The sequence below is a fragment of the Ochotona princeps genome, chromosome 23 (assembly GCF_030435755.1).
Source record: "Ochotona princeps isolate mOchPri1 chromosome 23, mOchPri1.hap1, whole genome shotgun sequence".
Lineage (NCBI taxonomy): Eukaryota > Metazoa > Chordata > Mammalia > Lagomorpha > Ochotonidae > Ochotona > Ochotona princeps.
In genome coordinates, this window is record NC_080854.1 from 21092184 (window position 1) to 21119167 (window position 26984).

A 26984-nucleotide genomic window follows, 5' to 3' on the forward strand; every position below is an offset into this window, starting at 1 on the left:
CATGATCCTCTCCTTCTTCAGCTACCCCCCTCCTCCACTGCCACACGCGTTTCCCCTGTCTATTGTCTGTCCCAGCTACTTGAAGAACACACGCTCCCCAACAACCGGATGAGTCATAAAGTAAGAGGTACATGCACGTAAACTGAGCCTGTTTATGCTCTCCCTGGCCTCGGCTAGTAAAATAAAAGAGGTCCCACAGAATTCTGGGCCAGTGGTTTCCGGAAAGCAAGTTTCTGCTTAGCAGAGACATACCTTATTTAGTAAATGACTCAAAAGGTAGCACCAGTTCCACACTCTACCCAGCCCCCTGCGTGTACACATATATCACACACACACATATGCAGCCTGTGAATGCAGCGTGTTTGTGGGTACATCCTCCATACAAGGTGGGGAAGAATGTGCCCTCCTCCTCTCCTCTACCAAAGAAGCTGCAGGCGGCTTCGGCTTCTGCGGGTAGAGAGGGAGTTGGGGAGAGCTAACTAACAAAAGAAACTTCCCAAAGGTCTCACCTCTCCCGTTCAGAAATCTCTGGAAAGGGGACTGGCTACGTCCCTTCTCCCGGGAAACTTAGCAGGTGTTTGCTTTAGGTTCCCCGGCTATTTTTTTTCCCCAAAAATCGGGGTTGAGGGGAAAATAAGAGAGCAGGTTTAGCCCAACCTCCCCTGACCTGTTCCTGATAAAGTGGCCTGGCGCCTCTGGCACCAGGATTTTGAATGTATGTGTGTGTCTACCCCGTGGCTGCTATTGGATTACAACAGCATGAAAATGGAGCCTAGGACGGAGGAGCCCGCCAGCCTCAGAAGCCTTCTTCATTGCCTGCCGTGTAATAGATGATATGCAAAGCCTCTGACTTCAGCCAGCAGATATTTGGAGACCGTGTTGGCCCTAGCATGGGGACTAAACTAATGTGTGTTTAGGTCAGAAAGCGAATCAGAAAAGACACTGGAGGGCACGTCACGGAACGAGAGCCCTATAAATTCATCCTCACTCGCAGTCTCCCCTGGCAAACCCTCGGCTTCCCTCCCTGGGCCGCTCCACGTCTCTCCTTCGTGGACGTGCTAAGGAGGATTCGGCCGCAGCTCCTCGCCTCCTTTCTGCCTTCTGCCTTGCAGAAACGCGAGAGGGCGAGATTCAGAGTAAGACTCCAGCCCTCGACAGGCGCGAGGAAAAGCCCGAGGTAGCCCCGCACCGGTGCAGAGCGCCTTCCCTCCGAACCAGCGTTCGGCTCCCAGGTCAAGCCCCCGCGTGGGAGCAGCGGTCAAGTTCGGATTGCCCCCCTTCAGTCGGGCTGAGCGGAGCTCCGCACGTTCCTCCGGATCTACCCGGCCAGGGCAGGCGCGAGCCGGGCGGCGTCTGCACGCGCTCAACGTTCTCCCTGCACCCCAGGGAGGGGCGTCTCGCGTCACCCACTCGCACCCCCGCCTCGGGAGCTCGGCGCCTCCTTGCTGCCCTCGTCTCCCTCCCCCACCGCCGGCCTCGCCGCCGCCCGACCCCTCCCCTCCCGGGGCCCCGCGCCTCCCCTCCCCCCACCCGGTTCCCGGCCCCGGGATCTCGACGACCAGCCTGCGCTCCTGGCGCCCTCATGTCTTCACGGGACTCCCCGTGCCGGTTGACGTGGTGTTGTCTCGCTCGGATCTCCAGGCAAGACCTCGGCTCCCGTGGCAGCATCAGACAGGCTCGTCCTGTGCTCCCAGCCTTTGCGCCCCAAGGAGGCGCAGAGTGCGGCAACCGCCGCTGAGCCGCCCGCACCGCCCCAGGCCCGTGCAGCCCCCGCCAAGAGCACGGCGCGCGCAGCCGTGTCGCCCCCCACCCAAGGCAGGGGCAGCGGCTGCTCGGACTTGGGCTTCTGGGAGTACGGAGGTCCGACGCGGGAGGTGTCGGCAGCCCTCTCCCTTCTCGCGGCGGCGGCGGCTGGAACCTTGGCCGCCGCCTCCGGCGTGCCCTCGCAGCCTCGCGCAACCCCAGGATTGCGAACTCGAACCCCTGACCTACGGGGCGGGGCTCCGCGCTCCTGCCCTCGGCCCGGATGGGTCTCCTGGCTGGGACTCGGGGCACCTGGAGTTAATGTCCAACTGGAGGTCTGCGGAGACCTGATCCGAGGTGAGCGAGCGGAGCAGGCGGGGAATGGGGGGTGAGGGGAGGTGTTTGCGTCGCCGGCGGGAGCAGCGGGCTGAAGGGTGCACTAGACTGAAGGGTGCGGCTGACCCCCGGGGCGGGCAGGCAGTGAAAGCGGGAAGACTGAAGGGAGTCCTGGGAGGGCGGAGAGAGAGGAATAAGTTGGATGATACAGAGCCAGGCCAGCAACACGGAGGGGCAGGTTGCCTTTTCCACGTGGACGAAGATTAGTGGGGGCTCTGACCCCTGCAAGACCCCGCCATGCCGCAGAGAGGGGCGATCTCCCGCCCAGACTCGATGTGCGGCTCGGGTCACCTCGGAAGCCATCGCCAGCTGCGGAGTGTCCGCGCCAGCTGCAAAGAAGCTCACTGCCCCAAGTGTAACTTAACTGTTGAGCTACTTTTGATCTGTTCAGAGGGAAAGCGCAGGCCCCGGGGAGCGACTTGAGCCGAAGGTGCTGCGATCCTAAAAATAGAGGGCAGCCTCCTCCGGCCAGGTATTTGCAAAGTCATATCCCCTCGCCCTTTTGGGAATCTGGTCGTTAGCGCGCGTGCTCCCGTGGAGGGTCGAAGAGGGAGGGGGCCCTGGGAGGTCCCAGACTCAAGTCCTTCTCCAACAGACTTGGGACTCCTCAGGGTCTCGCCTAGGCCCCCCCACGTATTGGTTCGTGACCTTTTTTGCCCCGTGCTCAGTGCCTCCACCCCAGTAACACCTGCCTACCCACCACTGCCTGGCACCATCTGAGCAGCTATCTGAGTGGTGGTTTGGTTTTCAGCAAAACTGGTGGGAAGAAATCCCCTCTCTCCAATTCTCGCCAGGAATGCACACCTGGGGGTTCCCCCAAACCTCCGGATGCCTCTCTAGTTTTCAGCGCAAGGCTGAATCCGTCTGCAGAGCTGAGGGTGCGCTCCCTGGAGTGCGGGCAGAGGGCTTCCTAGACCCTAGATTGCTGGGCCAGACACAACACTTCCGCCCCCAGCCCCGGTGTGCGGGAGCGCGTGAGCCCTTCCAACTCAGGGTTTTGAACCCTGCAACTTTCCAGTGTTTCGAGGAAGAGCCGCAGCCCTATCACTTCACGCACAACACCGCGTCCCGCAAAGGCCCTTCCAAGTGGGAGCCACGGAGCTTCCGCTCGGCCCCATCGCGGTTTGGCTGAGTCTTCTCCTGGGCGTGTGGGAGGTGTCGCCTTTTCAACAAGTGACAAGTGTCCGGGTGTCCGGGAAGCGCGCCATAGCCCTCGCCCACCCCCGCCTCAGGAGGTTCGGCTGCCCCGGGACCTGGAGCCTGGCCTCGCCTCAGGGCCGCCTCTGCGGCTAGCCTGCGAGCAGCACCCGGCCTTCTTTTTCCTGGCCCCGCCTCGGGGAATCACAGTGGTGGGGAGCTAAGCATGTACACCCCCCCCCATCAGCCAAGGACACCCGGCGCAGTTCAGAAAGGCAATGGATCTTTCTGTAGTTTCTGTCCCTGCGGCCTGAGGAAGCTGCCAAGTTTATAGCCAACACTGCCCCCAAACTCAGCGCCCCAGGCTTGCCTTTTCTTTCCCTAAGACCTGGGTCTAAGGCTAGATGCAAACGCACCTCTAGCCGGGCAGGTACGGGGAGGTGCGGGGGACGGGAGGTTGGGAGGGGGCTCTGGAGCCGGGAGTGCCGCCCCGCTCCGAAGCCGCCGCGGGGACACAGGGGAGGGGCCGCAGAGGGGGTGGCGAAGGAAGGTGTCTAGAAGAAGCAGGTTGCCAAGAAACCACGCAATGGGAAGGGGGAAACCGGGAGAGAAAGAAGAGGGAGCCTGAGCTGCAGGGATGTCGGCTAGGACACCGCAGATCCCCAGGGCTGCTTCGGATTTAAAGAGAGTGGTGAGGCCAGTTATAGTTCTCCGGTTTTCTACTTAAAATGACAACGCAGTCTGTCGGCCCAGTGGACACAGTAGGGACTCGGGCGGTTTCTGGTGCCCCCTGGTGCCGGGAACTCAGAAGCGTCCCGCGGCCAAGGGGCGGGCGGGAGACGGAGCTAGCGAGCAAGCGGCGGGTCTGTAGAAACCGCGGGCTTTCCGGGACTTGCACTCCGCCCTACCCTGGGGGACCCACCAGGTGCCCTACTGGAAAACATTTGTCCAGACCTCACCGGAGGATCGACCTTTGCCTAGCGCAAAAAAAGGGTGCGGGGTTAGCTGGCCCCGACGACTTACTGCGGGGGAGCTGGGTTCTCGCACATGGCGGCGTGTGAAGCGACAAGCATGCGCAGCAAAAGGTGATATAGTTGCGGGGAGGTGGGGGAACCGTAGGAGCAAATTGTACATGAGTTGGGGGCAAGTGATACAGACTCAATCTGGGAAGGCACTGGATGAAGAAGACCCCGATGGACCCAGGGGAGTTGGTTGCATGCGCCATTCCGGGAACCCCTCTCCCCGCGCCCCGCAAAAAAACGGGGGACTGAAGAGCCATTCTGACTGGATGGGGCCCTGGCGACACTTGGAGCAAGGAATGCGCCCTCCCTGGTCCTGGGACGGGAGCTCTTTGGGAACGCTGGCGACACCGATAACAGGGCGGGAGCTGGGAGCCTCCTCTGGCGGGGCGAGGAGTTTTCCACTGTGTCCTCTTCTGCCAGCTTCGCCACACTTGTAATTGAGGATCTCTACGTCCAATTTAAAAAGCCTTCGATAGGCCAAGTGAGGGGAGGAAAACAAAAACAAACAAAAGGGGGAGAAGAAGACACTTTTGGAATGGAGCATTAGCCCTGCGCCTCGCTTCAGGTCTGCATTGCTAGCCATTTTTACATGCACCCGAGACCTGGCACCCAGGGGGGACAGGAGGCACACCTGGCACGCTTGTCTTGAGCCTGTGCACCCTGAGTCTGAGACGCGGCTTTTCCCAGGGTTTGCAAACCTGTTTAAATTTTCCCAGTCCCCACACTCCCGGAGCCTAACAGCTGCAGAGCGAACAAACGGATGCCCCAGGGCTGGGAAATGAATTCATCTCCGTATTGGTGGGAGATGGCGACTAAATTCAGCGCTTTCCCCGAGTGGCTTACACCCAGCCTTGACGCTTGGGGTTCCACGTGGAACTTGGAGGCTAGGGCTATGGGGAGTTCTGGAATGGAGACAGGTGCGCCTGGTTCTTAATGTAAAGAAAAAGTTTCTACATTTAACTGGAAAGTCTTCTCTCCACCACAGGGGGAGGGGGAATCCCCAAAATCCTCTTTACCTGGAGGAGGAAGTTGTTGAGCACAAGTAGCACCTGCATAAATCCCCCAGGATTCTCTGTCTATTCCCCCTGGAGAGGAGAACAGCAGGAGCAAGAGCACAGGTGGCAGTTTACCCCTAGGTGCCTCGGCCCCTCCTCGCCTCCTCACTGGCCCCAAGTCTAGGGTGACTTTCTTGCCACCCCTCTCCCCGCTGCCTATGAGGCCTTCTTTTTAAGGGGTGTGGGGCCCGAGAATCTAAACAGAGACCCCTCATTCACTCATTCTAACAAAGGGAGCCCCAACCCCGCTCCTGGGGAGGGGCAACCTAGGCCAGGTTGCCAGCGCACTTCCCAAGCTGTGGCGCGGAAATACACGTCCAAGCGTGGGTGGGGCTCTGGGAGGGGAAGGGATTAGAACCAGAATCTCGCAATGCTGCATAAATAAGAATCAATAGAGGGTGTCCTGGGGGTGAAAATGGCAGCGGCCATGTTGAGCGCTTCCTGTATACTCCTCTGGAGCTCCCCGTGCGCTATTTGATGTCCATATCCTTAAGAGATGGAACTAGTATTTTAAGTCGAGGCCATGCTTCGAGTAATTAAGTAACTTTAACCCAGATACTCCCAGGTGGGCCCAGATTCTCCAGGTCCCTACTAACTTCTTTTTCCCCCTCAGTAGTGTCTTATCTAGGTGGGAGGGAAGAAGCAAGGAAAAGAGCGCAGTCAGCGGCACCCCTGCCCCAGTCCTCAGCCTTGCCCCGCCTATAGCTGGGAGCTTGTCGGGACCCAGCTGTTTTCACCCAAGGACAAGGTCCTGGGAGCCTACGAGTGTTCTTAGGTTGGGAGAGGAGATCTCTGGTGGGGGTATATTTGGTGTTGGTGTGGGGGGGGTGGACACCATGTAGAGTGTGCCCTCCAGGAAATGGGAGGAGGCGTGCGTTTGCAGCGAGGACTGTCCAGGAATCTGGGTGTCCTGTTGCGGTGTGGAACGGAGAGGGTTCCCAGCCTAGGGGTGCGGGTGGCAATGACTTTGCTTGAAAATCTGACCCTTGGGGCAGGGTGGCAAAGGAGAAGGTCAGGCGCGGCCTGGCCAGGGGAGCAAGAGCTGCTTCTGGGTCACCCCTGGGAGAAGCAAGTGAGGAAGCAAGTGAAAGGAGGGCGGAGAAGAGCCAGGGGAACAAACTGCATGTGTGCAACGGTGCTGGAGGAAGATGGTGACGAGTTTTGAGGGGCCCCGCAGGGACCTGAGGGACGGGGGGGATATCGCGTCCTGGGCACCCGAGCCTAACAAGTCTTCTGCCGGTTCTCTCCTCCGTCTCCCGCTGGCCCGCCCGCACAGGTGCCGCCGCCGGACGGGACTCTAAGATGAAGTTATGGGATGTCGTGGCTGTCTGCCTGGTGCTGCTCCACACCGCGTCCGCCTTCCCGCTGCCCGCCGGTAAGAGGCCTCCCGAGGTGCCCGCCGAAGACCGCTCCCTTGGCCGCCGCCGCGCGCCCTTCGCGCTGAGCCGTGACTGTAAGAACCGTTCCCTCCCCGCGGGGGCGGGGACCGCTGGTGGATCCCCCTCGCCGCCCCTACCCGCCGCCTGCACGCACCTGGTGGATGCCATAGCCCCCCCCGGAAGTGCACCCTCGCCCTGTATGCCTTGCCTGTATAAGCCACGAGCTGCTTTGCTCAGCAGTTAGGGTGGGACGTTCCCCCAGTCCCTTAAACTGCCTGGTGAACAGAGATTCAGACCACGACAGGAACACGCCCAGGTGCCCCCACTTTTTCCCTACCCCATACACAGCTCCACTCCGCCATTTCTAAGTTCTTTCCCTCCCCTTTCAACCCCCCACCAAGCTCTTTATCCGTTTTGTTGTGCCTGCCCAGCCCTGCTTCGTGCTGAAAACAATGCACTTTTATCCTAAACTGCTTCTGCAAGGGAAGAGGCCAGGTTTTTCACAAAAGCTAGAGACAGAAAAAGAAAAAAACGCACAAGGTCCTCAATTTCAAGAACAAATATCTGGAGAGTGTCAAATATGTTCAGAAAAGTTCAGTTCTAGAGAGCACAAGGGGAGATTATGCCGGCTGGAACTAAGGGGGAAAGCTGTAGTTCACCAATGAGTGTGGAGACTAAGAAAATTCAAAGTCAGGGCTGTTCTTGTTAGAGAACGGATTTGTGCCGCTTGCAAGTTGACAGGTTTTAGAATCAACTAGGGCATGTCAACTGTGATCTAATAATGATAAATTTACCAACCAATGGTCAGAAATGTGTTGCTTAAATGGGGTCTTCCTACATGAAGTTATAGTGGCTATCAAAGAGGTATGTGATATTAAAAGGTAGCAGTTGAAACGTTGACATAGCCCCTGAAATAGGGCAGGCGAGCTGTGTGTCACCAGAATTCACATGGTTACTCCTTCTGCCTTCCCCCACTCCCACCCCACACACTGGGAACTATCCCACCAGGTGTTCTGTACTTAATACAGAACCATTAGGATTCAGATGACCCAGTCCAAGTCAGCCATCAGTTAAGAATCCTCCAAGGCAAGGGACCCAGGGGGCAGGAAACAACCCAGGAAATGGGATATTTTATGCTTAATAGTTTCCCAGAAATCCCACAACAAAGAGTGCAACTTTGAAAACTAGGTAGGTTATAACTTCAAGAGTGATTTAGGATTAAAGAGGACATGGTGATCCCTTGAGATCAAGATCCATGAAATTTCATCAGTTGCCTGTATCAGCCTATTTGTGAAGACTTTCCCTTAAGTCACAGTTTAGTGTCTATATCTACATGCACAATGCTTCTTCGGAGCCGCACGCCTGAGAGCTCAGGACCTGGTGCTCCGTTCAGGGGCCAGCCAGGCTGTAGCAACAAAAGGCAGTGCAGGAGGATGGGTCTCCAGCATGGCTGTTCAGGGAAGAAAAATGAGAGTGTCGATCAATTCATGGAGCCTCAGCACAGAGTATCCTGGCTGCCTGAGTTTACTTTAATACTGACTCCTTGTTCAGGTTCTGTGTTCACCTAGCTGTGGGGTTAGAGATGGGTTACTTTAAACTCATTGGACCTTTATACCTGTTCAATAAGAGGCATCTCTGATCCAAATCATCAGTGGCTCTGAGATCTGCCCCTTGGCCTGTATAGTCCTATCCCAGCCAGTCTTTAGGACAAGCCCATGCTCATCGGAATCACCTGGGGAACCTTAAAGACCAGTACTGGATCTAACCCCAAGAGGGTCAGATTTACTTGGCATAGAGTGGTCCTGGGTTTCTGGAAATTGAGAACCTCCCACCCCCATCCCACTCCCAGTGAACCTGATGTGCCACCAGGGTTGTGTCACTAATAGCTTGATGATATCTAAAGAGACACAATCTGTATCTCACCCAAGGTACAAAACGACAAAGCAAGCAAGGTGTTATTTATTGCACTGGGCGGAGGAGGGGAGGAGGCACATTGTAGGGAAGGAGACTGGCTTCCGTTTTCCAAAACTGATGTGAAGTCATCAGTGGACAAGTTTCTGATTACTCAATCTGCATTTGAACCAGCAGAACACACCCAATTCTGTTTTATCTATGGGAAGACCTAATTGATCCTAGAGGAGACCTGAAAGAGAAACATTCCTAAAGAGAAACTCAGCGGCATTCTAAGCCAAATTGATTTCTTTCCAGGTATGTTCAGTTCGGTAGCAAGCTGTCAGTGCAACGAAGGCCAAACAATGACAGTGTGCAGACTTTGGACACTCCACCAGTGTCAACACGCCCCTGTCACAGTACTGACATTTATATCCTGCACTGTACACGGAGCAACTGGCTAAGGCTTAGGTAGAAAAACATTAAGTCATTGCATTTCATTTGAAAATAGAAAGTACCATAAATTCTCAACCCTCTAGTTCCCTTCAAATCTGTGCAGCTTAGGGATCAAGTGAGAGGACTTTGATGTCACATTAAGCGTCCTGTGCTGTTCAAAAGCACTGGTCCCTGACCTGTCTGCACACTCGCCCTTGAGGCTCTGTGTATTCTGCTGGCTCCACTGTGAATGTCCTAAATTTTCACAGTAGGAACTAACCAAACAGGATTCACGGTTGGCCAACTGGCTTGCCTGCTGACTGGCTATAACATGGTCAACACTGCTCCTATCGCACCTTGTAAGTAGTCTAAACTCACAGGCTAGTGGTTTCCTTCACTTCCCCTCTCCCCCACCCCCTCAGACATTCAAGACTTTTCCCTTTAGCTATCCCTGTACATTTACTTTGCTTTTTGCCAGTGTCTTTTGCAAAGGGTGATTAGAGCAGGTGTGAGACGAAGCTGCAAAGTGAATCTCACAGATGCCAGAGCATCTTAGAGCTGAATGGAAATCCTTTGCAGTCCTCAGACTGAAAGCGGTAAAACAGCTAGTTTGAAGGGCCCAGAGATGCATTCATAAGGAGAGTCTGCCAAGCTGGCACCAGAGTTTCCCCAAACCATCAAGATGCACTTTGTATGGAGGGGAAACACTTAAAATGGGAAAAATTTTAAACTAGTAACTAAAACTACATTGCACTGTGTTGTCTGAATTCATTAAAAGCTCATTTTACTCACAGTCACCATCTCAATTCTAGATGTATTTCCCAAGTAAAAGCATAAAGGGTATGTGGTTTTTAAAGCTGTAATCTAAATGAGTCATATATTCATTCGGCACATACTTTATGTGTGCTGAGTACTGTCCTAAGTGCTAGGAATACGTTGGTAAATCTGGTAGTCAGAAGTGGAACATACTTAACAATACATCTGACAAATAAAGCATTAAGGAACCTTGGGCCAGGATGGCAGCCTTAATTTGTGTGTAACTGGAAGCCAAATAGAAGGAAATTAGCATTGTTAAACCATGATTACACCTAAATCCAATTTATTGTAATATAGTGGAATTATATTCTGCTACTTTGGTAGCAAATCACAGTACTCCCTGTAGACACAACCTCTTAAACCAAGCTGGCAAGTTCTCAGGCTATCACACAGAAAAGAAACCCTGTGTAAACCATGCTATAGCTAAAGTATAATTCACAGGGTCACTGTGATGGTCTCCATGCTGTGTCTACAGAAGAGCAGAGTAGAGAAATCAGGGAAGTGCAACAAGCAAGAGCTCAAAGCAGATTAGAGTCAGGATCCCTACCTGTGGAAGGTGGGGAGCATGTTATACCTGCCTCATGACACTGACACGAGGATGAAATAAGAAATGTTTTGGAAAGTCTTTGCTCCATAGACACACACCATAGGGGCCACTTGCCCTCTCCTACTGCTGGCTGCCTCTCCAGGGGCTCGCAGTGAACCCCTTTCTACCACAACATCTGCCAGTCAGGCCACTGCTCTAAATGGGGGCATTTCAGGTAGCACGACCTAGCACAGACAGGAGAGTGGAAGAAATGCAGGCTTGTGAGGAGGCTATTTTGGGCCCACAGTGGGTTGGCCAGCACATAGGCAGGCCAGTCTTCTCCGGGATTCTGCCCCCAGGTCAGCTGCCCTAGCTTTTCCTAGGTGACATAGCTCCATCCTTTCTCTAGTCTCTCAGCCCACATACTTCCCATGGAATTCTTCCCACTGGACCCTCCATGCTCATGTTAGGGAGACCCTCTTCCTCAGGGTGGAAGGAACCCAGGGAAGAGTCACATCCTCCTGTATAGGTAGTAGGAAGCTGTCTGTTTGAGTCTACCTGCATGAAGACAGAGTGTTTCTGTTTTAGATAATCTGGCCAGCCACTGAATGTGAGGTGTTTCATTAAGCCAAGTAGAAAAAAATTTAGTATACCTTCAACCTACCATTTCTCAGCTAGGAAATCTTTTAGTGCAGTAATTGGATTAAATGTTAACCTTTTAAACCTAATGCTATCAGATACAGAATTCAGAATACATATAGTTGATCTACCCATTACTTGTTATTGCTTATGAACCACTTGAACAAATGATACTGTACTAGGTATCTACCTAAACCGGAGGAGGGCTCTGACACTTGGAATTTCATGGGATCAAGAATCTGCATGTCAGTTTGTGGTTTCTTTTTATGTTGTTTAAGAGGCAGAAGGAGAGCAGGCATGCCTATTGACTGGTTCACTACCCAAAAATGCCTGTATGGTAGGGGCTGGGCTGGGTCAAAGGCAGAAGCTATGAATACAATCCAGGTCTCCCATGGGGGATGGCAGGAGTGCAATTACTTAAGCCACTGTTGTTCTGTCTTAGGTACTGACTCAACAGGCACCTGGAGTAAGGAGCCAGAGCCTAGATTCACACATACCCAATACTTCAACGTGGGCTGCAGGCATCTTCAGTACTAAGCTACATGCCCAATCTAGCATTTCTGAGACTTGTAGGGAACACTGATATCTTACTCAACATCCAAGGCCAACATCTCACTGTGCCCCAAGTCTAGATATCTATTTCAAACTCACTGTTTGGAGAAATCTTTTCCTTTTTTGAAATGCAGAAACACAGATAGTCTTGTACCTGCTAATTTACTCTCCAGTGACTATAACACCTAGGACTGAGCCAAGACCAAGCCAGTAGCCAGACATTCAGTCGGGGTATCCCATGTGACAAGAACCCACATATTTGACCAATCACCTGGTTCTTCCCCAAGTGTTCATTAACAGGAAGGTAGGATCAGAAACAGAGCTGGGACTCTAGTCCAGATAGTCTGATAAGAATTACAAGCTCCCCATGTGGCATGTTGATTGCTATGTCAAATGCAGACCTGAGAAAACCACTTAAAGCTGACTTTGAATTCCCAGGCTGATCCAATATCTTGTGCAATATCCTCAAAAGCTCCTGCCTTAGCTGATAAAAGGTATCTGGTATTTTCCTTTCCTAATTTTCCTTTGATCTTAGTTTATTTAGTACTCATGGTCCATAAGATCTTCATTTGATTAAAATGCTTATTTTTTAGTTAATTACTTGAACTTAAACCAAAAAGGAAGTATTAAATGTCTTTCCTGTGCTAGGTGCTGTACAGACTTAAAAGGCAAATTTATGACCTTAGATAACCTGATCTATTTGTAAACCATGGCAGATGGGTAGATGAGTTGGTGGATCAATTGTACAAGTTGATTTAACTGTCATGAGGGTTTTATATGAACCACAGACATGGCAAGGAATGTTAGCACTGAAGTCACTTGGCTTGGAAGTTCAGAGCGCAGAATTCTGAGTTGGTACAAGAAAGATGAATCTTGGGCAGGTTTGGAGAAAGGAAAGGGTGGCATTTTAGTCCAGTGAGCAGGATAGGAGAATTTGTTTCCATGAAATGGAGAAAGGGTAGATGACAGATCCAAGGAAGACAGACAAGTCTCCAAGTTCCTAGCAAGAGGTGCTTAGAAGAGACAGGAAATTCACAGTGTCTTGGCAGGTGAAAGCCGAATTCTGAGATGCTATAAAATTCAGTGGCAGTGGGTGGCTCTGGAGCTGGAGGTGACAGAGAGTAAGAATTTGACTTCAGAGCTACTTTGCACCAAATGCTCTCTAAAGTACTCAGACTGTGCGTGAGTAAGGTTCAAAGCACAGGTATGTCCTGCATTTTGAATATTCTCTAATTTATAAATAGTTTCTAGGCATAGGGCCAGCTGGGTAGCCTATTAGCCCTCAAGTAAGAAAGTAACTGCAAATAAAAACTTACTCTCAATGTTCATGCCACACACCCCTTGCTCTGCCCATGTGGGTAGCTCAGTTTTAAACAAAAAGGTCAAAGTCAGGTAAGCCTGAGCTCTCCAGAACCAGAGGAGATAATGTTTTCCCCACTTGAAAGGTGAAGAAATGATTCCTAGAGAGAGCCCTTGGAGTTCACAAAGCTTGGGAAGCCAGAATTTAGCCAGTAATTTTTGGCTTAATAAAGACTGTGCTCCCAGTTTCATGGACTTAACAGAAGCAACTGGCTTGCTGGAGACAGGTTCACTATCCCTGAAACACAGGTTTCCAGGAAAACCCAACAAGCAAACTCACAGAAAGGAGGAGCAGGGATGCTTACATTTCCTCCACGCTGTATCTTTGACTTCCTTCTGGGCTGCATGGGCCTGCACAGTATTACTTCAGTGCTCAGTCCCGGTTGTTTTAAGGAGAAAAGAATATAGATTTCTCTAAGTGTCCATATCAAGCGAGGAATGGATGCTTCTCAAAATGAAGACAAAATCCCAAGTTTTTATACCCATGAGAAGTCTCCTTGGATAAGCGCATTTGGGAGGGAGATACTGGATCTCAGATCACTCCCATTCTGCCTAGGAAGAGGGGACATACACATGGCACTAAGCACAACCACAAAGTGCCACAGCAGACATCCTCGTGGGAACTGGGGTCCATCTACTCAAGCAAGGACTGAGTCACCACTGGGAAAAGCCCCCAGGGTTAGCTCAGGAGAGCCAGAACCCACTACTCCAAGGCTTTGGTGAGGTAGGCGAGGTGGAAAGGCATGTTTTTATGTGTGGGTTTTAAACAGTGTCCCTGCAAACTAGCCAACAAGAAAGCTGGAAGAATGACTGCACCCTTTTAAGTGGACATTTGAAGTTTTCCCGATGAGTTCCCACTTAGAGACTGTTAATACACTTTAAACAGATTTTTGGTAAGACCTTAGTCCTGCCAATTTAACTTGTTTCAAAATATCTACTAAATCTGTTGGCCCGAATATGTTTATTTTTTGGTTCAGAAAAGGCCTTACCTTCATTTTCACTTCAAACATGCATATTAATATTGAAATGAAAATTGTCACACTTTGGGGACCTTAATTATAAGATGAATACACAGATGGGTAGAAGGACAAGGCAGATAAGCCTCATCACCTAGTCAGTTTTTCACGATTCATATGGGGTTCCAACTCTGCCAGTATTCAACAAGGAACACCCAAAACCCTTTACTGAGTGACCTCTTTGGGGCATTTGTCTCATTTTTTGCTGCTGAACCACTTGTAACATTCAGTACAGACCTTCTAAGAATAAACAGGAGGTCTTACATAACCAGTTTTCAGTCTCATGAAATTTAGCATGTATGCATGTATTCTGCTACTACTCTTGGGAGCCCATACTCTCAACTGTGACAATAATGTTCTTTAGGCTTCTTTTTAATCCCTAATCATACATTACACTTTTTTATCTATTATCTTTATCTTTCTTTTATCTAGAGTAGTTCCCAAGCCTATTCCCCTTCCCTCTGACCTTGACATTTTTGTATAGTTTTGATTCTCTTGCTACTGTCTTCCAAATTGCCCTTCCACTTAGAGCCATCTGATTACTTCCATTTGATTAGATTGGGGTAACACCCCTGGTCTAACGTTCATAATGCCCTGTGCTCATATTATAAAGCAACACATGGTATCAGTTTGTTCCCAGGAGCCCTGCACACCTGAATGTCTTTGGGTGGCACCTGAAGTTGTTTGCCTGGGGCCAGGGCCCCACAGTGAAATGCAGGAGATAGAGGAGAAGCACAGCTCTGTAGGTGAAGTGTGAGGGCGAAGATAAGGAATGTGGGGGAGGAAGGGCACACTGCTTGGGCACTGCCAGGCAGACCAGTGCTAGGGACTGCACCTGTGCAGGTGAAGTAGACCGTGGGTCCCTCATTGCCACCCACACATGCTGCCGAAATTTCACATATTCCCAGAGGGACACTGCTTCAATTCAAAGATACAAAGACATATAGCTTGGTCTGTGGATTCTAAAACTTGTGTGGTTAAATGTCAGGCATTTCCAAAAACTCAGAAGAGACAGCACAGATCCCAAAAGACCTGCACATTCTGCCCCCAGACCACCATGCCAGGGGCCCCAAGCTATGGGCAGAAGCCATAGCTCCCATAGAATGAGCTAGACTGAAAGGAAGCCAAAGTTTGGTCCCCTTTGAGGGTGATCTTGCCTTGTCCAGAGACTACAGGGTTGATCTTTGGGCTAGAATGTAGTTGGAGAATTCTCACAGATGTGAAAAAAGCCATGACACTGGCTTGTCTGAAGCACTATTTGTCACATCCTTTCTGTGGGCTGGATATGGAACAGAATTCTTTCACATTACCATATTCATCTTGACCTGCAAGTAAAGTGTGGCTCTCCCCATTTTAAAGAAAGGGAAAATGGGGCTTACAGTGACTCAACACGATCTAGAGGCAGAGTGTCTGATCCAGTGTGGGATGCTCAGATGTGATTCTCCTGACTGCATCCACAAGTCAACAAGGAGAAAAATCAAGCATTGGAGTTTTGCAAGTGCAGTTATTTTAGAGTGTGCCCATACCTGACTACCTTTACAGTCTTTTGAGATTTCAGTACATTTGTTCACTGGGCAGTAGAAAGTCCCTCCTCATAACCAACCAAAGGCATTTATCAACCAAGTTTAAATAACAATTTTCCACTCTTTTTTCCTGTCATCTTTTAGTCCTTCTTCTCATGCAAGCCCCTAAGGACCTCAGGGTTCTTTTTACCCACTGTTTACCTAGTCCCTTGGGAAGGGTGGAAGGAAGTAGATCACAGAATTCCAGTGGGAGATGGTGGCCTCTCTTTGGGAGGAAGAAAGCTTGACTTCCTACTAGGTTTCTTTGGAGGCTCAAGGCATTACTTGCCCCTAATAATTTTTTTGTGCCTTACTAGATTTTTCACAAAGGCTGTAGCAGAGCTCATGGTGTGCACTTGTTATCACTGGGTGTTTATTGCCTACAGTAGAGTGCTTTTAGCTCACACCAGGGAATCCATGAATTAGCTAACAAATGGACGCCCTGTTGAATGTTTTCCTGCTTTAAAAGCAGAAAAAAATGGGCATTTTCTCCCTGGGGGTTGGGGATGTATTATATTACTGTAAAATTATTAGCATAACTATAATAAAAGTATGGGCCACATAGGCAGAAATCAGAACAGAGCCACTGGATTCTGAGTAGTGAAATGAATACACTGTTCCCCAATGGAATGTTCCTGGCTATTTGTATTCATGGGGTAATTTCCAGCACATTTATTACAAGTTTTCTTAGCTGAGTTATAGGATAACAGTTTCAGATATGATAGAACTAGTAAGAGTGTGATGTTGGGCAAAGTGGCTAGGGATTACAAATCAAATAGCATTTTAGTGGGCAGAGTAGTTTTCACAAGTGCATCCGAGGTTCCTTTTTCTATATTCTGGAGTGGTGTGCATTCTTGATGGTCTTTTTTTCTTCTGTCTTGAAAGAATCCAGAAATGCTTTTTTAAAAAACAACAAAACGCTGCTGTTTTTACAAAGCAAATACTTTTACTGATGTCGTGCCTTACTGTCAACAAACCACTGGTCATGGAATGATTGCACTAGTAGTTCTGGAAGTGGTCACAATGGCTTAGGAAAAGTCACAGATGCCAATTGCCTTCAGGAAAGTGAATGTCGCAGACCCCTCTTATAGTTAGCCTAAGAGAGCAATGACCAGGATGCTCTGTCTGATGCTGGATGAATTCTGTGTCCAAAATAGGAAAGCAAGGATGCTCCTTGCATAATTTAAGATGTGTCAGCATTCATTGCTTTGTGACTAACAAAAAAAAGTTTGAATAAGTGACAAATTCATCATTTTGAAGTAATAGCAGATGGCTAGCAAAACTTCACAGAATTTCTCAGAAATCCAGAACATTCTCCTGGATGACACAGCACACTTCAGGGGTATCTGCTAGTCAGAAACAAGCAGGCATTGACAACCCACAGATGGCCTTCAAGTGCTGGCAGTGGCCACGTCACAATCCATTTTGTACCATTCGCAGTGGGCAGGACTAGCTTCAGTCATGAATTGGAAATGACCTTAACATATTTTAAGCAGCAAAAACAGAAATAAAGTCATGAATACAATTGAGAATTTTCAAATTTTTTTTATTTTAAAAATTAAGAATTTAAAGATAACATTGAGATTCTAAGAAAATGGCCAGTTTGGTGATTTGACTTTTGGGTGCTATAGACTGCCGGAATGCTAGCATGTTGCTGGTCGTAGGATGTGCTCTAAGAGGTCCTTGGTCTATTGCTACTTTTGCATGGAGAAACTGGGGTTAAAGAATGCGTCACACTGGAATCTGGGAGCTTAGAGCTGTGCATGCAGGGTTCTTTCTGTGCATCTTTCCACCTCTCTTAAATAGAGCCCAGAAAGATGACTGTCTAGATGGCTTGAGAGAGGATTGGCTGCGATTATTTCAAGCATAACAGAGATGCTGAGCCAAGAAGTAAAACAAAGAGACTGAATCCTGCTAGATCCTGAAATATCTGCTGTCGGGTTAAAGAGCCTTTGGTGGTGGCTGAGCCACAGTGCTGCCCAGGCAGGCACTTAGAGGTGGTCTCCCTGGCAGAGGTGACTGAAAATCAGTATCTGGCAACACTTTCTAGCCACAACACAGCTTGTTTCCCCCAGGAAGGCCCCAAAGACTAGCATGTTGACCTTCTGTGAGTTAAGGGACTAGTCCAAAGTCACACATCAAGGCAGCAGCTGACCCTGGCCTGGAATCTCAGGCTCTGTCCTCTCCACCTCTGTGCCGAGTCTATCGTTCTGTGCCAGTGGGAGCTAGTGAAGCTTCCGGAGCCAGGGCCTCTCTGTCTGGATCTGCCGCCACTGCTGGCGGCTAGTTTTCCGGTTTTGCCTGGGAAATTGCCAAACCTGCCCCTGAGTGACGTGCAAGAGCCAGCGCACCAGAGAGACACTGCTTGAGTGGCACGGCTTTTCCCTTCGCCACAGCAGCCTGACTTCAGGTCCTACTTAACGTCACCCAAGTTCACACCAGATTTTTGCAACAGCAAATGTATCTCTCACTTCCTGTGCTGCAGTCAGTGAATGTGTGCAGGTGAAAGCAACATGCCTTGCTCTGGTTTCAGTGTTAATGACACCCATGGCATGGGTCATGAAAGGCTGCCTGGGAATGCAATTTTTACTTAGAAACTAAAACAAGTTGGAACTGTGAAACTAAAACAACTAAGTCCACATTTTCCGGGGCCTGGAGCAAAGATCTGTCTTCTCTGAGCCTTAGCTTCCCAACCCTTCAAGGAATTCTTGAGCCCTACTTTCACCTCCCAGGGATGTATCAGCTTAAATTTCATATGAAAATTAGCCGCCGCCACCACCATCCCTGCCCTCCCCCCGGCATCCACCCGAATACTGATTCTCTTTCAAGTGCTCCCAGAAAGCTACTACGGAAGGTAGAGCCTGATAAAATTCTGTTATATGAGGAATTCTAAAGATGAGCCAGTCAGATAGTTCTGAGAATTGTATTTCGCTATTAGTGAAATAAAGCACAGTTTTATCTTTTTGAAAGAGAAAAATAACTGCTCCTCAACTTCTGACATTCATGGGATTCTTCTGCGGTGGTTGCATCCGTCCTCAGCTGGCCTTTCCTTTTCCCATACATATGTAATGTGTGTGTGTCTATGTGGACATGTGTGTGCATGGATGTGTGTATGGACATGCAGAGAGAACCTGTGTTTTGCAGATGCTGGACTTGCAGAGCAATTTGTACTTTACCTGCAATACATGCAGGCAAAGCAGGCCAGATCAGAGGCTCTGCAAACAGCCCTTTCTGGGAGGCTGTGCATGTCAGGACAGACTGCTTGGAACCATGGCAGTCCATGTACTGTGCTCTGTAGCCTTGTCCCCAGCATCAGGCCCCTGAGTGAGGCGTTCCAGGTAGTGGTTGCAGATACAGCTCTCGTCTCTCGTATGTGTGGCCCTGATTTGGTCCTTTTCCTCCCAGGTCCCTGAAGCTTGAGTCTCTACAAGGCAGTAGACAGGCAGAACCTTCTCCCCATCCCCCACAGTAAGAAACATCTGGGGCCTCTCGCAAGCAGATGGTAGACAGGTCTGCAAGACCTGTCTTCTAGAAGAGGGGTCTGTGGGTAGCAGGGCCATGACCCCTTCTCTCTTGGAATCTTCTGCCCTCAGAGTCTATTTCCACCCTAGGTAGGGAGTTAGGCCTTCACCCTTTTGCAGCTTCCCTCTTGGGGGTCACAGGTTGAACATTCATACTGAACACCAGGACACAGAGGGAGAAGGACACCCAGCTGGGAGCATCTAAGTGACTCTGTGATTAGAAGATAATTAATCTGTACTGTTTATTAAGTGCAATCTGATATTGTAGGAGAATATATCCTGTATCATCCATGGGTGCCAGCTTAGCCGAGTTAGTGTTTTCAGTTACATAATTTTGAGTGCAGCTAGTAACGGAGTATTTGGAGTCCTCACCGTAGTCCCTATGAAAATACAGTCAACTCTACAAAGTGGTCCCTATCCCCGAGCTTTGTTCCCAAGGCGACATTACTATTTTGTTCCCCCATAATCAAGGGAGGGCAAGTCTTTGCCATGAAGGGTTTGTCCCGGAGTTTGTGCTCCAGTGCGAGGTTTCATTTGTTTAAATAGCACTGTTTATACAAAGGACACACCAAGGTTAAACCAGTGTAAATAGCTGAGTGCCAAAATATTTGGTCACACTCTGAAGGATGACTTAAATGCATTTGAGCATCCTGATTTTTCAAAAACCTTAGCTTTTAAATGGACATGTTTTCCAAGATAGCTCCTCCAACTGGATCTGGAAAATGAACAAGTGTTGACTGTTTTTTTTTTTTTTTTTTTTTTTTGAGGTTGACAAGTTCTACTATTATGGTTAAGACCAATGAGCGCTGTTTGTGTATGGCATCCAGCCAGGTTCTTTCAAAGAAGACAGTGATACATCATTCAGTCTGAAGTTACAGAACTAACTCAAACCTACCCCTCAGCTTAGTGAATTCCTGGAAAATGGAGGTTGCTGTGTGGTTCTCAGTTTGGGGGAGGTTCTTTGCCTGGACTAAAATAGATACTTCTGCAGAATTCTTCAGGACAGGCTCAGTGAGGTCTGCCTAGCACCCACCTCTGCAGATGTATTTGGCTCCTAGTGATTCCCAGATGCCTAGTACTAATATATTCAGGCTTTCTTTATCATGGAATGTAATTGGCATCAAAGGGCTTGGGATTGTGAATTTAGCTGAGAGAGACAGCACTTATTTGTTCTGTGGTTTGGAAAACACAATGTTGTCATTTGTTGGTTTGCAGAAATCTTATTCTAAAATGTCAAATTCAAATATTTGCTCTATTAAAAAGAAAAGTTCAGTAAGGGTCACCTATAGCCTGAGGTCAGACTTAACAACAAGGTGTTCAAGAGATTTTCGCCAGGGTAAAGAGGAGTGTTCATCAGCTATAGCCTTGTTGCGTGCTTAACTGAGGGCTTCCCAGGTTCCAGCAACACTTTTTGATAAATGTCTTTTATTTTCTTTGTTTGAGCTGTTTTGGGTTCATAACAAAATTGAGAGGAAGGTACAGGGATTTCCCTCATTGAGCCACCTGCTCCCAGACATACCAAGCCTCCTCCATCATCAGCATTCTCACCAGAAGGGGACATTTGCTGCAGTCCCTGACTTGACATTGAACCCGCATGACAAATCCTTATCACCTAAAGTCCATGGTTTACAATGGGATTCACTTTCGTGTTAGACAGATTATGGGTTTAGACAGATTCACTGACATGAATCTACCCATACCAGAATACCTTTTAACTACTCTACCACAGCATGCAAAATCTAAAGTCATTTGTGCATTCACAGAACTGTATGGCATTAATCCAAAAAGCCCAGGTAGAATTCAAAATAAGGACAGGACTAACCCTCCTCAAAGTGAGGCATAAGTATGTCCCAAATATTGTTTTCTTTGTCCCTTGCAATATTTGGGGTTATTTTAATTTAAAAGTATTCAATACCTGGAATTCAAATCTAACTAGACTTTTCTGAGAAACGAAGCCTATGGCATCCACAGAATCAAAATGTCTGAAGAGAGAGAAATATTTTTTGAGAATCTAGAAAATATTTTAGGATAAAAAAGAACACGAAAGTGCTAACTCTGATGGTGTGAGCTTATGTAGCTTATAAGAACTAAAGAGACTCTATACCAGTAACATGGTTCTGTGTAACTCGAATGTTCTCCCACTGATTCATATCAGTTTAGTAACATCTCATCTTCCTTTGTGCTCACTCTTCCGTTGATTGTGAATTGTTCTGAACTTCAGTGTTCTCAGACTCCTAAATCAAGTAAGGAATTCTTGAACAGAGCCAGGGACCCCAGGATGTGAGAATCCTATTATAAACTGAAGAGTTGATGCTGTTGTAGTTTTGGAACTCAAAGATTTTTTGTGTCTTGACTAATCATCTCTAACATATCTGTTGTAGCAGTTCAGTTTTCTCTAGAAGTATCTTTTTTTTAAAAGGCACACCTGTATTTTCCCTATAATTATTTATTTAAAGAAATCACAAACAGCATTAAATATTTCATTTTATTAAAAAAAAGTTTGTCTCTTTAGATCATTTGATTTAAAGGTTTCTTTTTAATTTTTTTAAGGAAGCCTCCTAAAGCAAGGTGAATTAAAAAGCAGTTCAGGGGCCCAGCGCGATAGTGCAGTGTTTAAAGTCCTCACTGTGAACACACCAGAATCCCATATGGATAATCACTTCGTGTCCCGGCGGCACTACTTCCTATCCAGCTCCCTGCTTGTGGCCTGGGAAAACAGTCAAGGACAGCCCAAAGCGTTGGGACCCTGCACCCACGTGGGAGACCTGGAAGAGCTCCTGGCTCCTGGCTTCGGATTGGCTCAGCTCCAGCCGTTGCGGCCACTTGGGGAGTCAACCATCAGACGGAAGATCTTCCTCTCTGTCTCTCCTCCTCTCTGTATATCTGCCTTTCCAGTAAAAGTAAATACATGCTTAAAAAAAAAAGAAAAGAAAGCAGTTCAAAGGAAATGACAGTTCAAAGTTTTCTCCTATTGGCCCAGTCCCCTCTCCCAAATGGAACTTGAGTGCACTGAAATGACAATGCCACTCAGGGCATCATAAGCTCTCTAATGTGATGCAGAGGCGGGCTGTTCAATCTGTAGCCTTTCATTTTCTCACAAAATGAGCCTCAACTGGTTCTTTGAAAAATTGCAAATTCTTTTCCCCTCCTAAAGCAACTTGATTCATTCAGCAAACACTTTTAGAGGCCCCAGAGAACAATTCCTACTCTGAGAACTTGTGGTCCATCAGTGAACCAGTCAGACCAAGTTCCTGCCTCTTTTCATTGGCATTTGATCAGAAAAAGACAAGTAACAAAGGCAGAAATAAGCTGGACCATGTGTTGGGATGTAGTAAGTATGTGGGGGTAGGCGGCAGGGCAGGGGGATCTGGATTAGGAGTTGAGGGAGTGCATTTTAAACAGGGAGGTAAGGGCGAGACTTGTTGGTGTCTGCACTGGAGCAGAGACCAGAAGGAAACGTGGGAGTGGTCCCTGGTGCTCTGGATAAGCAGAGATCAAGGCTGAACACAAAGGCCCATGTCCCTGGCTGTGTCTGAGCTGTACCTCTCAATCCAGATTATTCTATCCCTTAAAGGATATTTGGCAATTTCTGGAGACACTTTGGTTTGTGGTGACCAAGATGAGGGCGCTACTGGCAGGTGCTGGTAGGGGTCAGCATTGCTGCTAACCATCCTGTAGTGTGCGCAGGGCAGTCTAGCCCCAACACCAGCAGGGTTGAACTTGAGAAACCAGGATAACAGGAGGGACAGTAGGAAGAGAAGTAGGAGGGGAGGACAGAGGTAACAAGGTGGAGGAAACAGAAGTGGCCAGGTTAGACAGGGCATTGTGGACCTCAGCTTTTACTGGAGGAAACATAGGGAGCATTGCAGATTTTTGAGTGTTGGGGAGGGCATGACCTGAGTTCACAGTTTAAGTGCATTCCCCTGGCTGCTGGGTGGAAAATAGATCACATTAGAGCAGAGGATGAAGATGGAAGGCGGAAGATCAGGTCGGGGCTATTGTAGTTACACAGGAAAGAGATGATGAGGCTTTAGCCAAGGCCAAAATAGGTTATTACCTCTACAAATGGAATTTTCCAATGTTAAATTTCAGCTACCAAGCAATGAAGCAATCTAGGATTGGAGTCCTCAACCTTTCCATTATATATTATCCACTCACATTATACATAGCAGGCTGCTTCAAAGGGTTTATGGAGAAATGGAATCAAACAATAAGTTTAGAAGTACTGCTTGGGAATTCCCACATCTCACACTAGAGTATCTGCGTTCAAGCACCAGATTCCATCTTCCTGCTAAATGCATACCCTGGGAGGCAGCAGGAAGTGAATCTAGCAGCTGGCTACTGTCCACTCCTGTGCTAGTTCTCTATGGAGTTCCTGACCGCCAGCTTTCACCCCAGTCCAGGCCTGGTCACTAAATGCTTTCAATGATGGGAATTCTATCTCTGTCTCTCTTTTTTAAAATAAGATTAAAAAATAAGCTTGCTTTTGTATCCCAAATTTTGAAATTCATGTAATATACATTTACATGAACTTGCCCCCTCATACATACATATATGGGATATGTGCATGTTTGTGAGCATAACTATACATATAGATATCTATTACATGCGTATACATAGGGTTAAGTTGCCTTAGCTAGGTTTTTTACATATTAGGATACCTGATGTGATTTATTAATTAGGTTTGGTTTATATAACAAAAGAGTTTGACATAGGTTACATATTATTTATATTTTATTTTAACACAGACTTGGGGGGGAAACCCACCTTTATTCTTGCTAACAACCCTTTTGAGATACATATTTCTAAATCACTCAGAACCCAAAACAAAGTAAATTCCCTGAAAATGGGATAAAAGAAGCATAATGGCTTACTACCTAGCAAACAGGGGTTTGAATTTCTTTCTTCTTTTAAAAATCCATTAAGTTGTTCCCAGCATTGGTCTTCTACTCAACCAAAGCAAGCAGCTGCTGAGACATGGCAGGAAACAGCAAAAGACTGCTACTTAGTACTTGCACCCACGGGTCTCAGATGATGGACCACCCCCTCATTGCTCCTCTAAGGTGCCTTCCTGGAGTACACATCTCTTGTCCTGTTTGCAGCCAGGCAGTAAGACCATGTGGCAGCCCACATGTGTCCCCATGCTCAAGTCTGGGGGCCAGCCAGCCACAAACAGTGGTTCTACTTGTTTGTGGCTGTAAGTCACTAAAACCCGTTGGAAGGGCCAATGTTGTGGTACTTGGAACTCCCACATCACATGACAGAGCACTGATTCCAGTCCTGGCTGCTCTGACTGGCAGAGCCCTGACAGGTGTAGGGCATGTGGGAAGTGAACCAGTAGATGGAAAGTTACTCTCTATGTGTCTCTTCCTTTCTCTGTGTCACTTTTAAGTAAGTAAATAAGTCAATTTTTGGAAACAAATAATAAATGCTGTTGGAAGGAACCACTATCCTTTTTCATTAGAGTCAAGCTACTTCAGTAAGTGGCAGGTTCATCTCATTGTTAGTAAGGGACCAGTTGTTTTGCTTTTTCTTCATTTTTTTCAGGAAGTTCTGGAAAAGCATGGAATGCATGAGCTCTGCCTGAGTTCTGTGGGGATGGCTCTTGCATCACATAATCATGTGGCATCACAGACAGTTTCAGTAGACTACTCCGTATTCTAGATGAAAGCAGTCATGTTGGGAGCCTTTAGCCTTTGCCCGCTCTAACACCATATTTCTCAAAGCTTGGACCTTGAATATCAGAATTCCTTGAGGGCTTATTTTAAAAATGCAGATTCATTGGTCCCTCCTCAGACCAAGTAACTCAGGGTATCTCAGGGCAAAGCCAGGAAACTGCATTGCAGTGAATCTTCCGGGGCATTCCACACGTTGAGGTGTGAGAACCGCCACTCTCAGCTACATGAACAGGCCCAGATTTCAGCCCTAGAGGATGGGCCTGCTCACGGCAGCCTCTCTGTAGACTTGTTGCAAATGACAGGTACACAGCTAAAACTTTGTTTTCCACAGGGTAATATGTCACCCACCACGTGAGTCTGCAAAGCACTGCAGGGAGCATTTTGGTCCCTATCTGGTGGGAATAGAGTGGAAGGGGACAGTTACAGTAGTCACTTAGCTCAACTGGCTGACAGTTTTGCTGTGGGTCCCATCGTGGCTGACTCTCAGGGCACCTTGTTCTCGAAGCCTGCCTGGCATGATCACTATGATCTCATGTGACATTTTCTGTTTTCTCCTTGAACAGCAAATATGCCAGAGAATTATCCTGATCAGTTTGACGATGTCATGGATTTCATTCAAGCCACCATTAGGAGACTGAAAAGGTCGCCAGATAAACAAATGGCAGTGCTTCCTAGAAGAGAGCGGAATCGTCAGGCTGCAGCTGCCAACCCCGAAAGTTCCAGAGGAAAAGGTCGGAGAGGCCAGAGGGGCAAAAATCGGGGTTGTGTCTTAACTGCAATACACTTAAATGTCACTGACTTAGGTTTGGGCTATGAAACCAAGGAGGAACTGATTTTTAGGTACTGCAGTGGCTCTTGCGATGCCGCTGAGACAATGTATGACAAAATACTCAAAAACTTATCCAAAAGTAAAAGGCTGGTGAGCGACAAGGCAGGTCAGGCATGTTGCAGACCCATCGCCTTTGATGACGACCTGTCATTCTTGGACGATAACCTGGTTTACCATATTCTAAGAAAGCATTCCGCTAAAAGGTGTGGATGTATCTGACTCTGGCTCCAGAGACTGCTGCGTATTGCATTCCTGCTACAGTGTAAAGAAAGGGACCAAGGTTCCCAGGAAATGTTTGCCCAGAATGGAAGAAGAGGACCAAGAAGGAGGAGGAGAAGGAGGAGATGGAGGAAGAAGAAGAAGGCAGCAGGCATGGGAGCCTGGTAGAGGAGGATCCAGCCACAGAAAACTGGACAGAAGAGAGAGAGAACAAAAGGCTGTCAGGACTCTCCAGGATGGCCGCCCATGTCAGCAGAAGCTCGGGGCTGGCGTCCCTGGCTGCCTGTGGCATCATCCATTGTCACCAGTCGCCGGTGCAGGTGCGAATGCGCTCAGAGAACCACATTCGTGTATCTCTTGTGGTTTGCATTCATATGTCAAGAGATATTGGGGAGCCCATCCACCTGAGGTCCACCCTTTGTCATCACGTTTTCCTGCTCAAAGTCAGAAAGGAGCATTTTCCTATCACTCAGGGATGATATCCCCTGGAAAGGAGAGGTGGGAAACGATTGGAGGAGCAATAGTAATAGCCTTTGAATTGGAAAGGTGAGGCCTGGGGTTTAGTATTACCAGCATTGTGGGGAGGATAACAGTTGGTGGTTGACCCTGAACATGGTGCAAAGGGTGAGAAGAAATTGTTTAGGAATCCAAAAGGCTGTCCTCATGATTTCAAACACACCTGAGAGCATTTCCTTTCTGTCCTTGGAAACAGAAGAGTTGTGGTTTCCGGTGATGGCAGCAGCACTGGTATAGGAGAGCGAGTGGGGAAGACCCGGCGGCTGCCCTTTGGGCAGGCAGCCCAGCCCCCCACCCTGGCCTGTCAGTTTACAGAGAGACAGACGTTACATACCCAGCTCCACTGATGCGTGGTCACCAGTGACCAGACAAGCTAATCGATGCAATGCATCTTGTTTCAGATACAGAAATATAGAGAAGATATTTATTGAGATTTAAGTTATTGTTATTTATTACCATTCACTAATGAATTTCTCTCTCTTCCCTTATTTATTAAAGTTTCTTTTCAAAGGTGCCAAAGTATATGTGCTCGCAAAATGCAAAGATAGGTGACAAGAGGAAATTTTAATGGGGGACGAGGGTCCAGATTTTTCAAAGTATTAACAAGTCTTTCACTAGGCAAAAATCACTTACTTTACCTTTTAAGAAAATCCCAAATCCCAGTAGCTTCCCTAGGTTTCAGTTTTTTCCATTT

At 48.3% G+C, this 26984-nt stretch overlaps 1 protein-coding gene across 3 annotated transcripts; it reads left to right on the forward strand.

Moving 5' to 3' along the window:
* Positions 1 to 1625: 1625 nt before the first annotated feature.
* On the forward strand, positions 1626 to 26984 carry GDNF (glial cell derived neurotrophic factor). 3 transcript variants are annotated; one of them, XM_004583656.2, is made up of 3 exons: positions 1626 to 2100; positions 6630 to 6806; positions 25290 to 26984. In XM_004583656.2, exons 2-3 carry the CDS (start codon positions 6656 to 6658, stop codon positions 25772 to 25774), a joined length of 636 nt encoding a protein of 211 aa, XP_004583713.1. In that variant the 5' UTR covers positions 1626 to 2100; positions 6630 to 6655; the 3' UTR covers positions 25775 to 26984. The 3 variants fall into 3 exon arrangements, with proteins under 3 accessions (XP_004583713.1, XP_004583714.1, XP_058536034.1); XM_004583657.3 differs by having other exon boundaries at positions 6630 to 6728; XM_058680051.1 differs by lacking the exons at positions 1626 to 2100; positions 6630 to 6806 and adding an exon at positions 6893 to 7048.

What these genes read in the sequence shown, in the direction of transcription:
- GDNF (XM_004583656.2), top strand. Translation starts at nt 6,656, where the DNA reads ATGAAGTTATGGGATGTCGTGGCTGTCTGCCTGGTGCTGCTCCACACC. An exon ending in CTTCGCGCTGAGCCGTGACT is followed by an intron (nt 6,807 to 25,289) that starts GTAAGAACCGTT and finishes CTCCTTGAACAG; the next exon opens with CAAATATGCCAGAGAATTAT.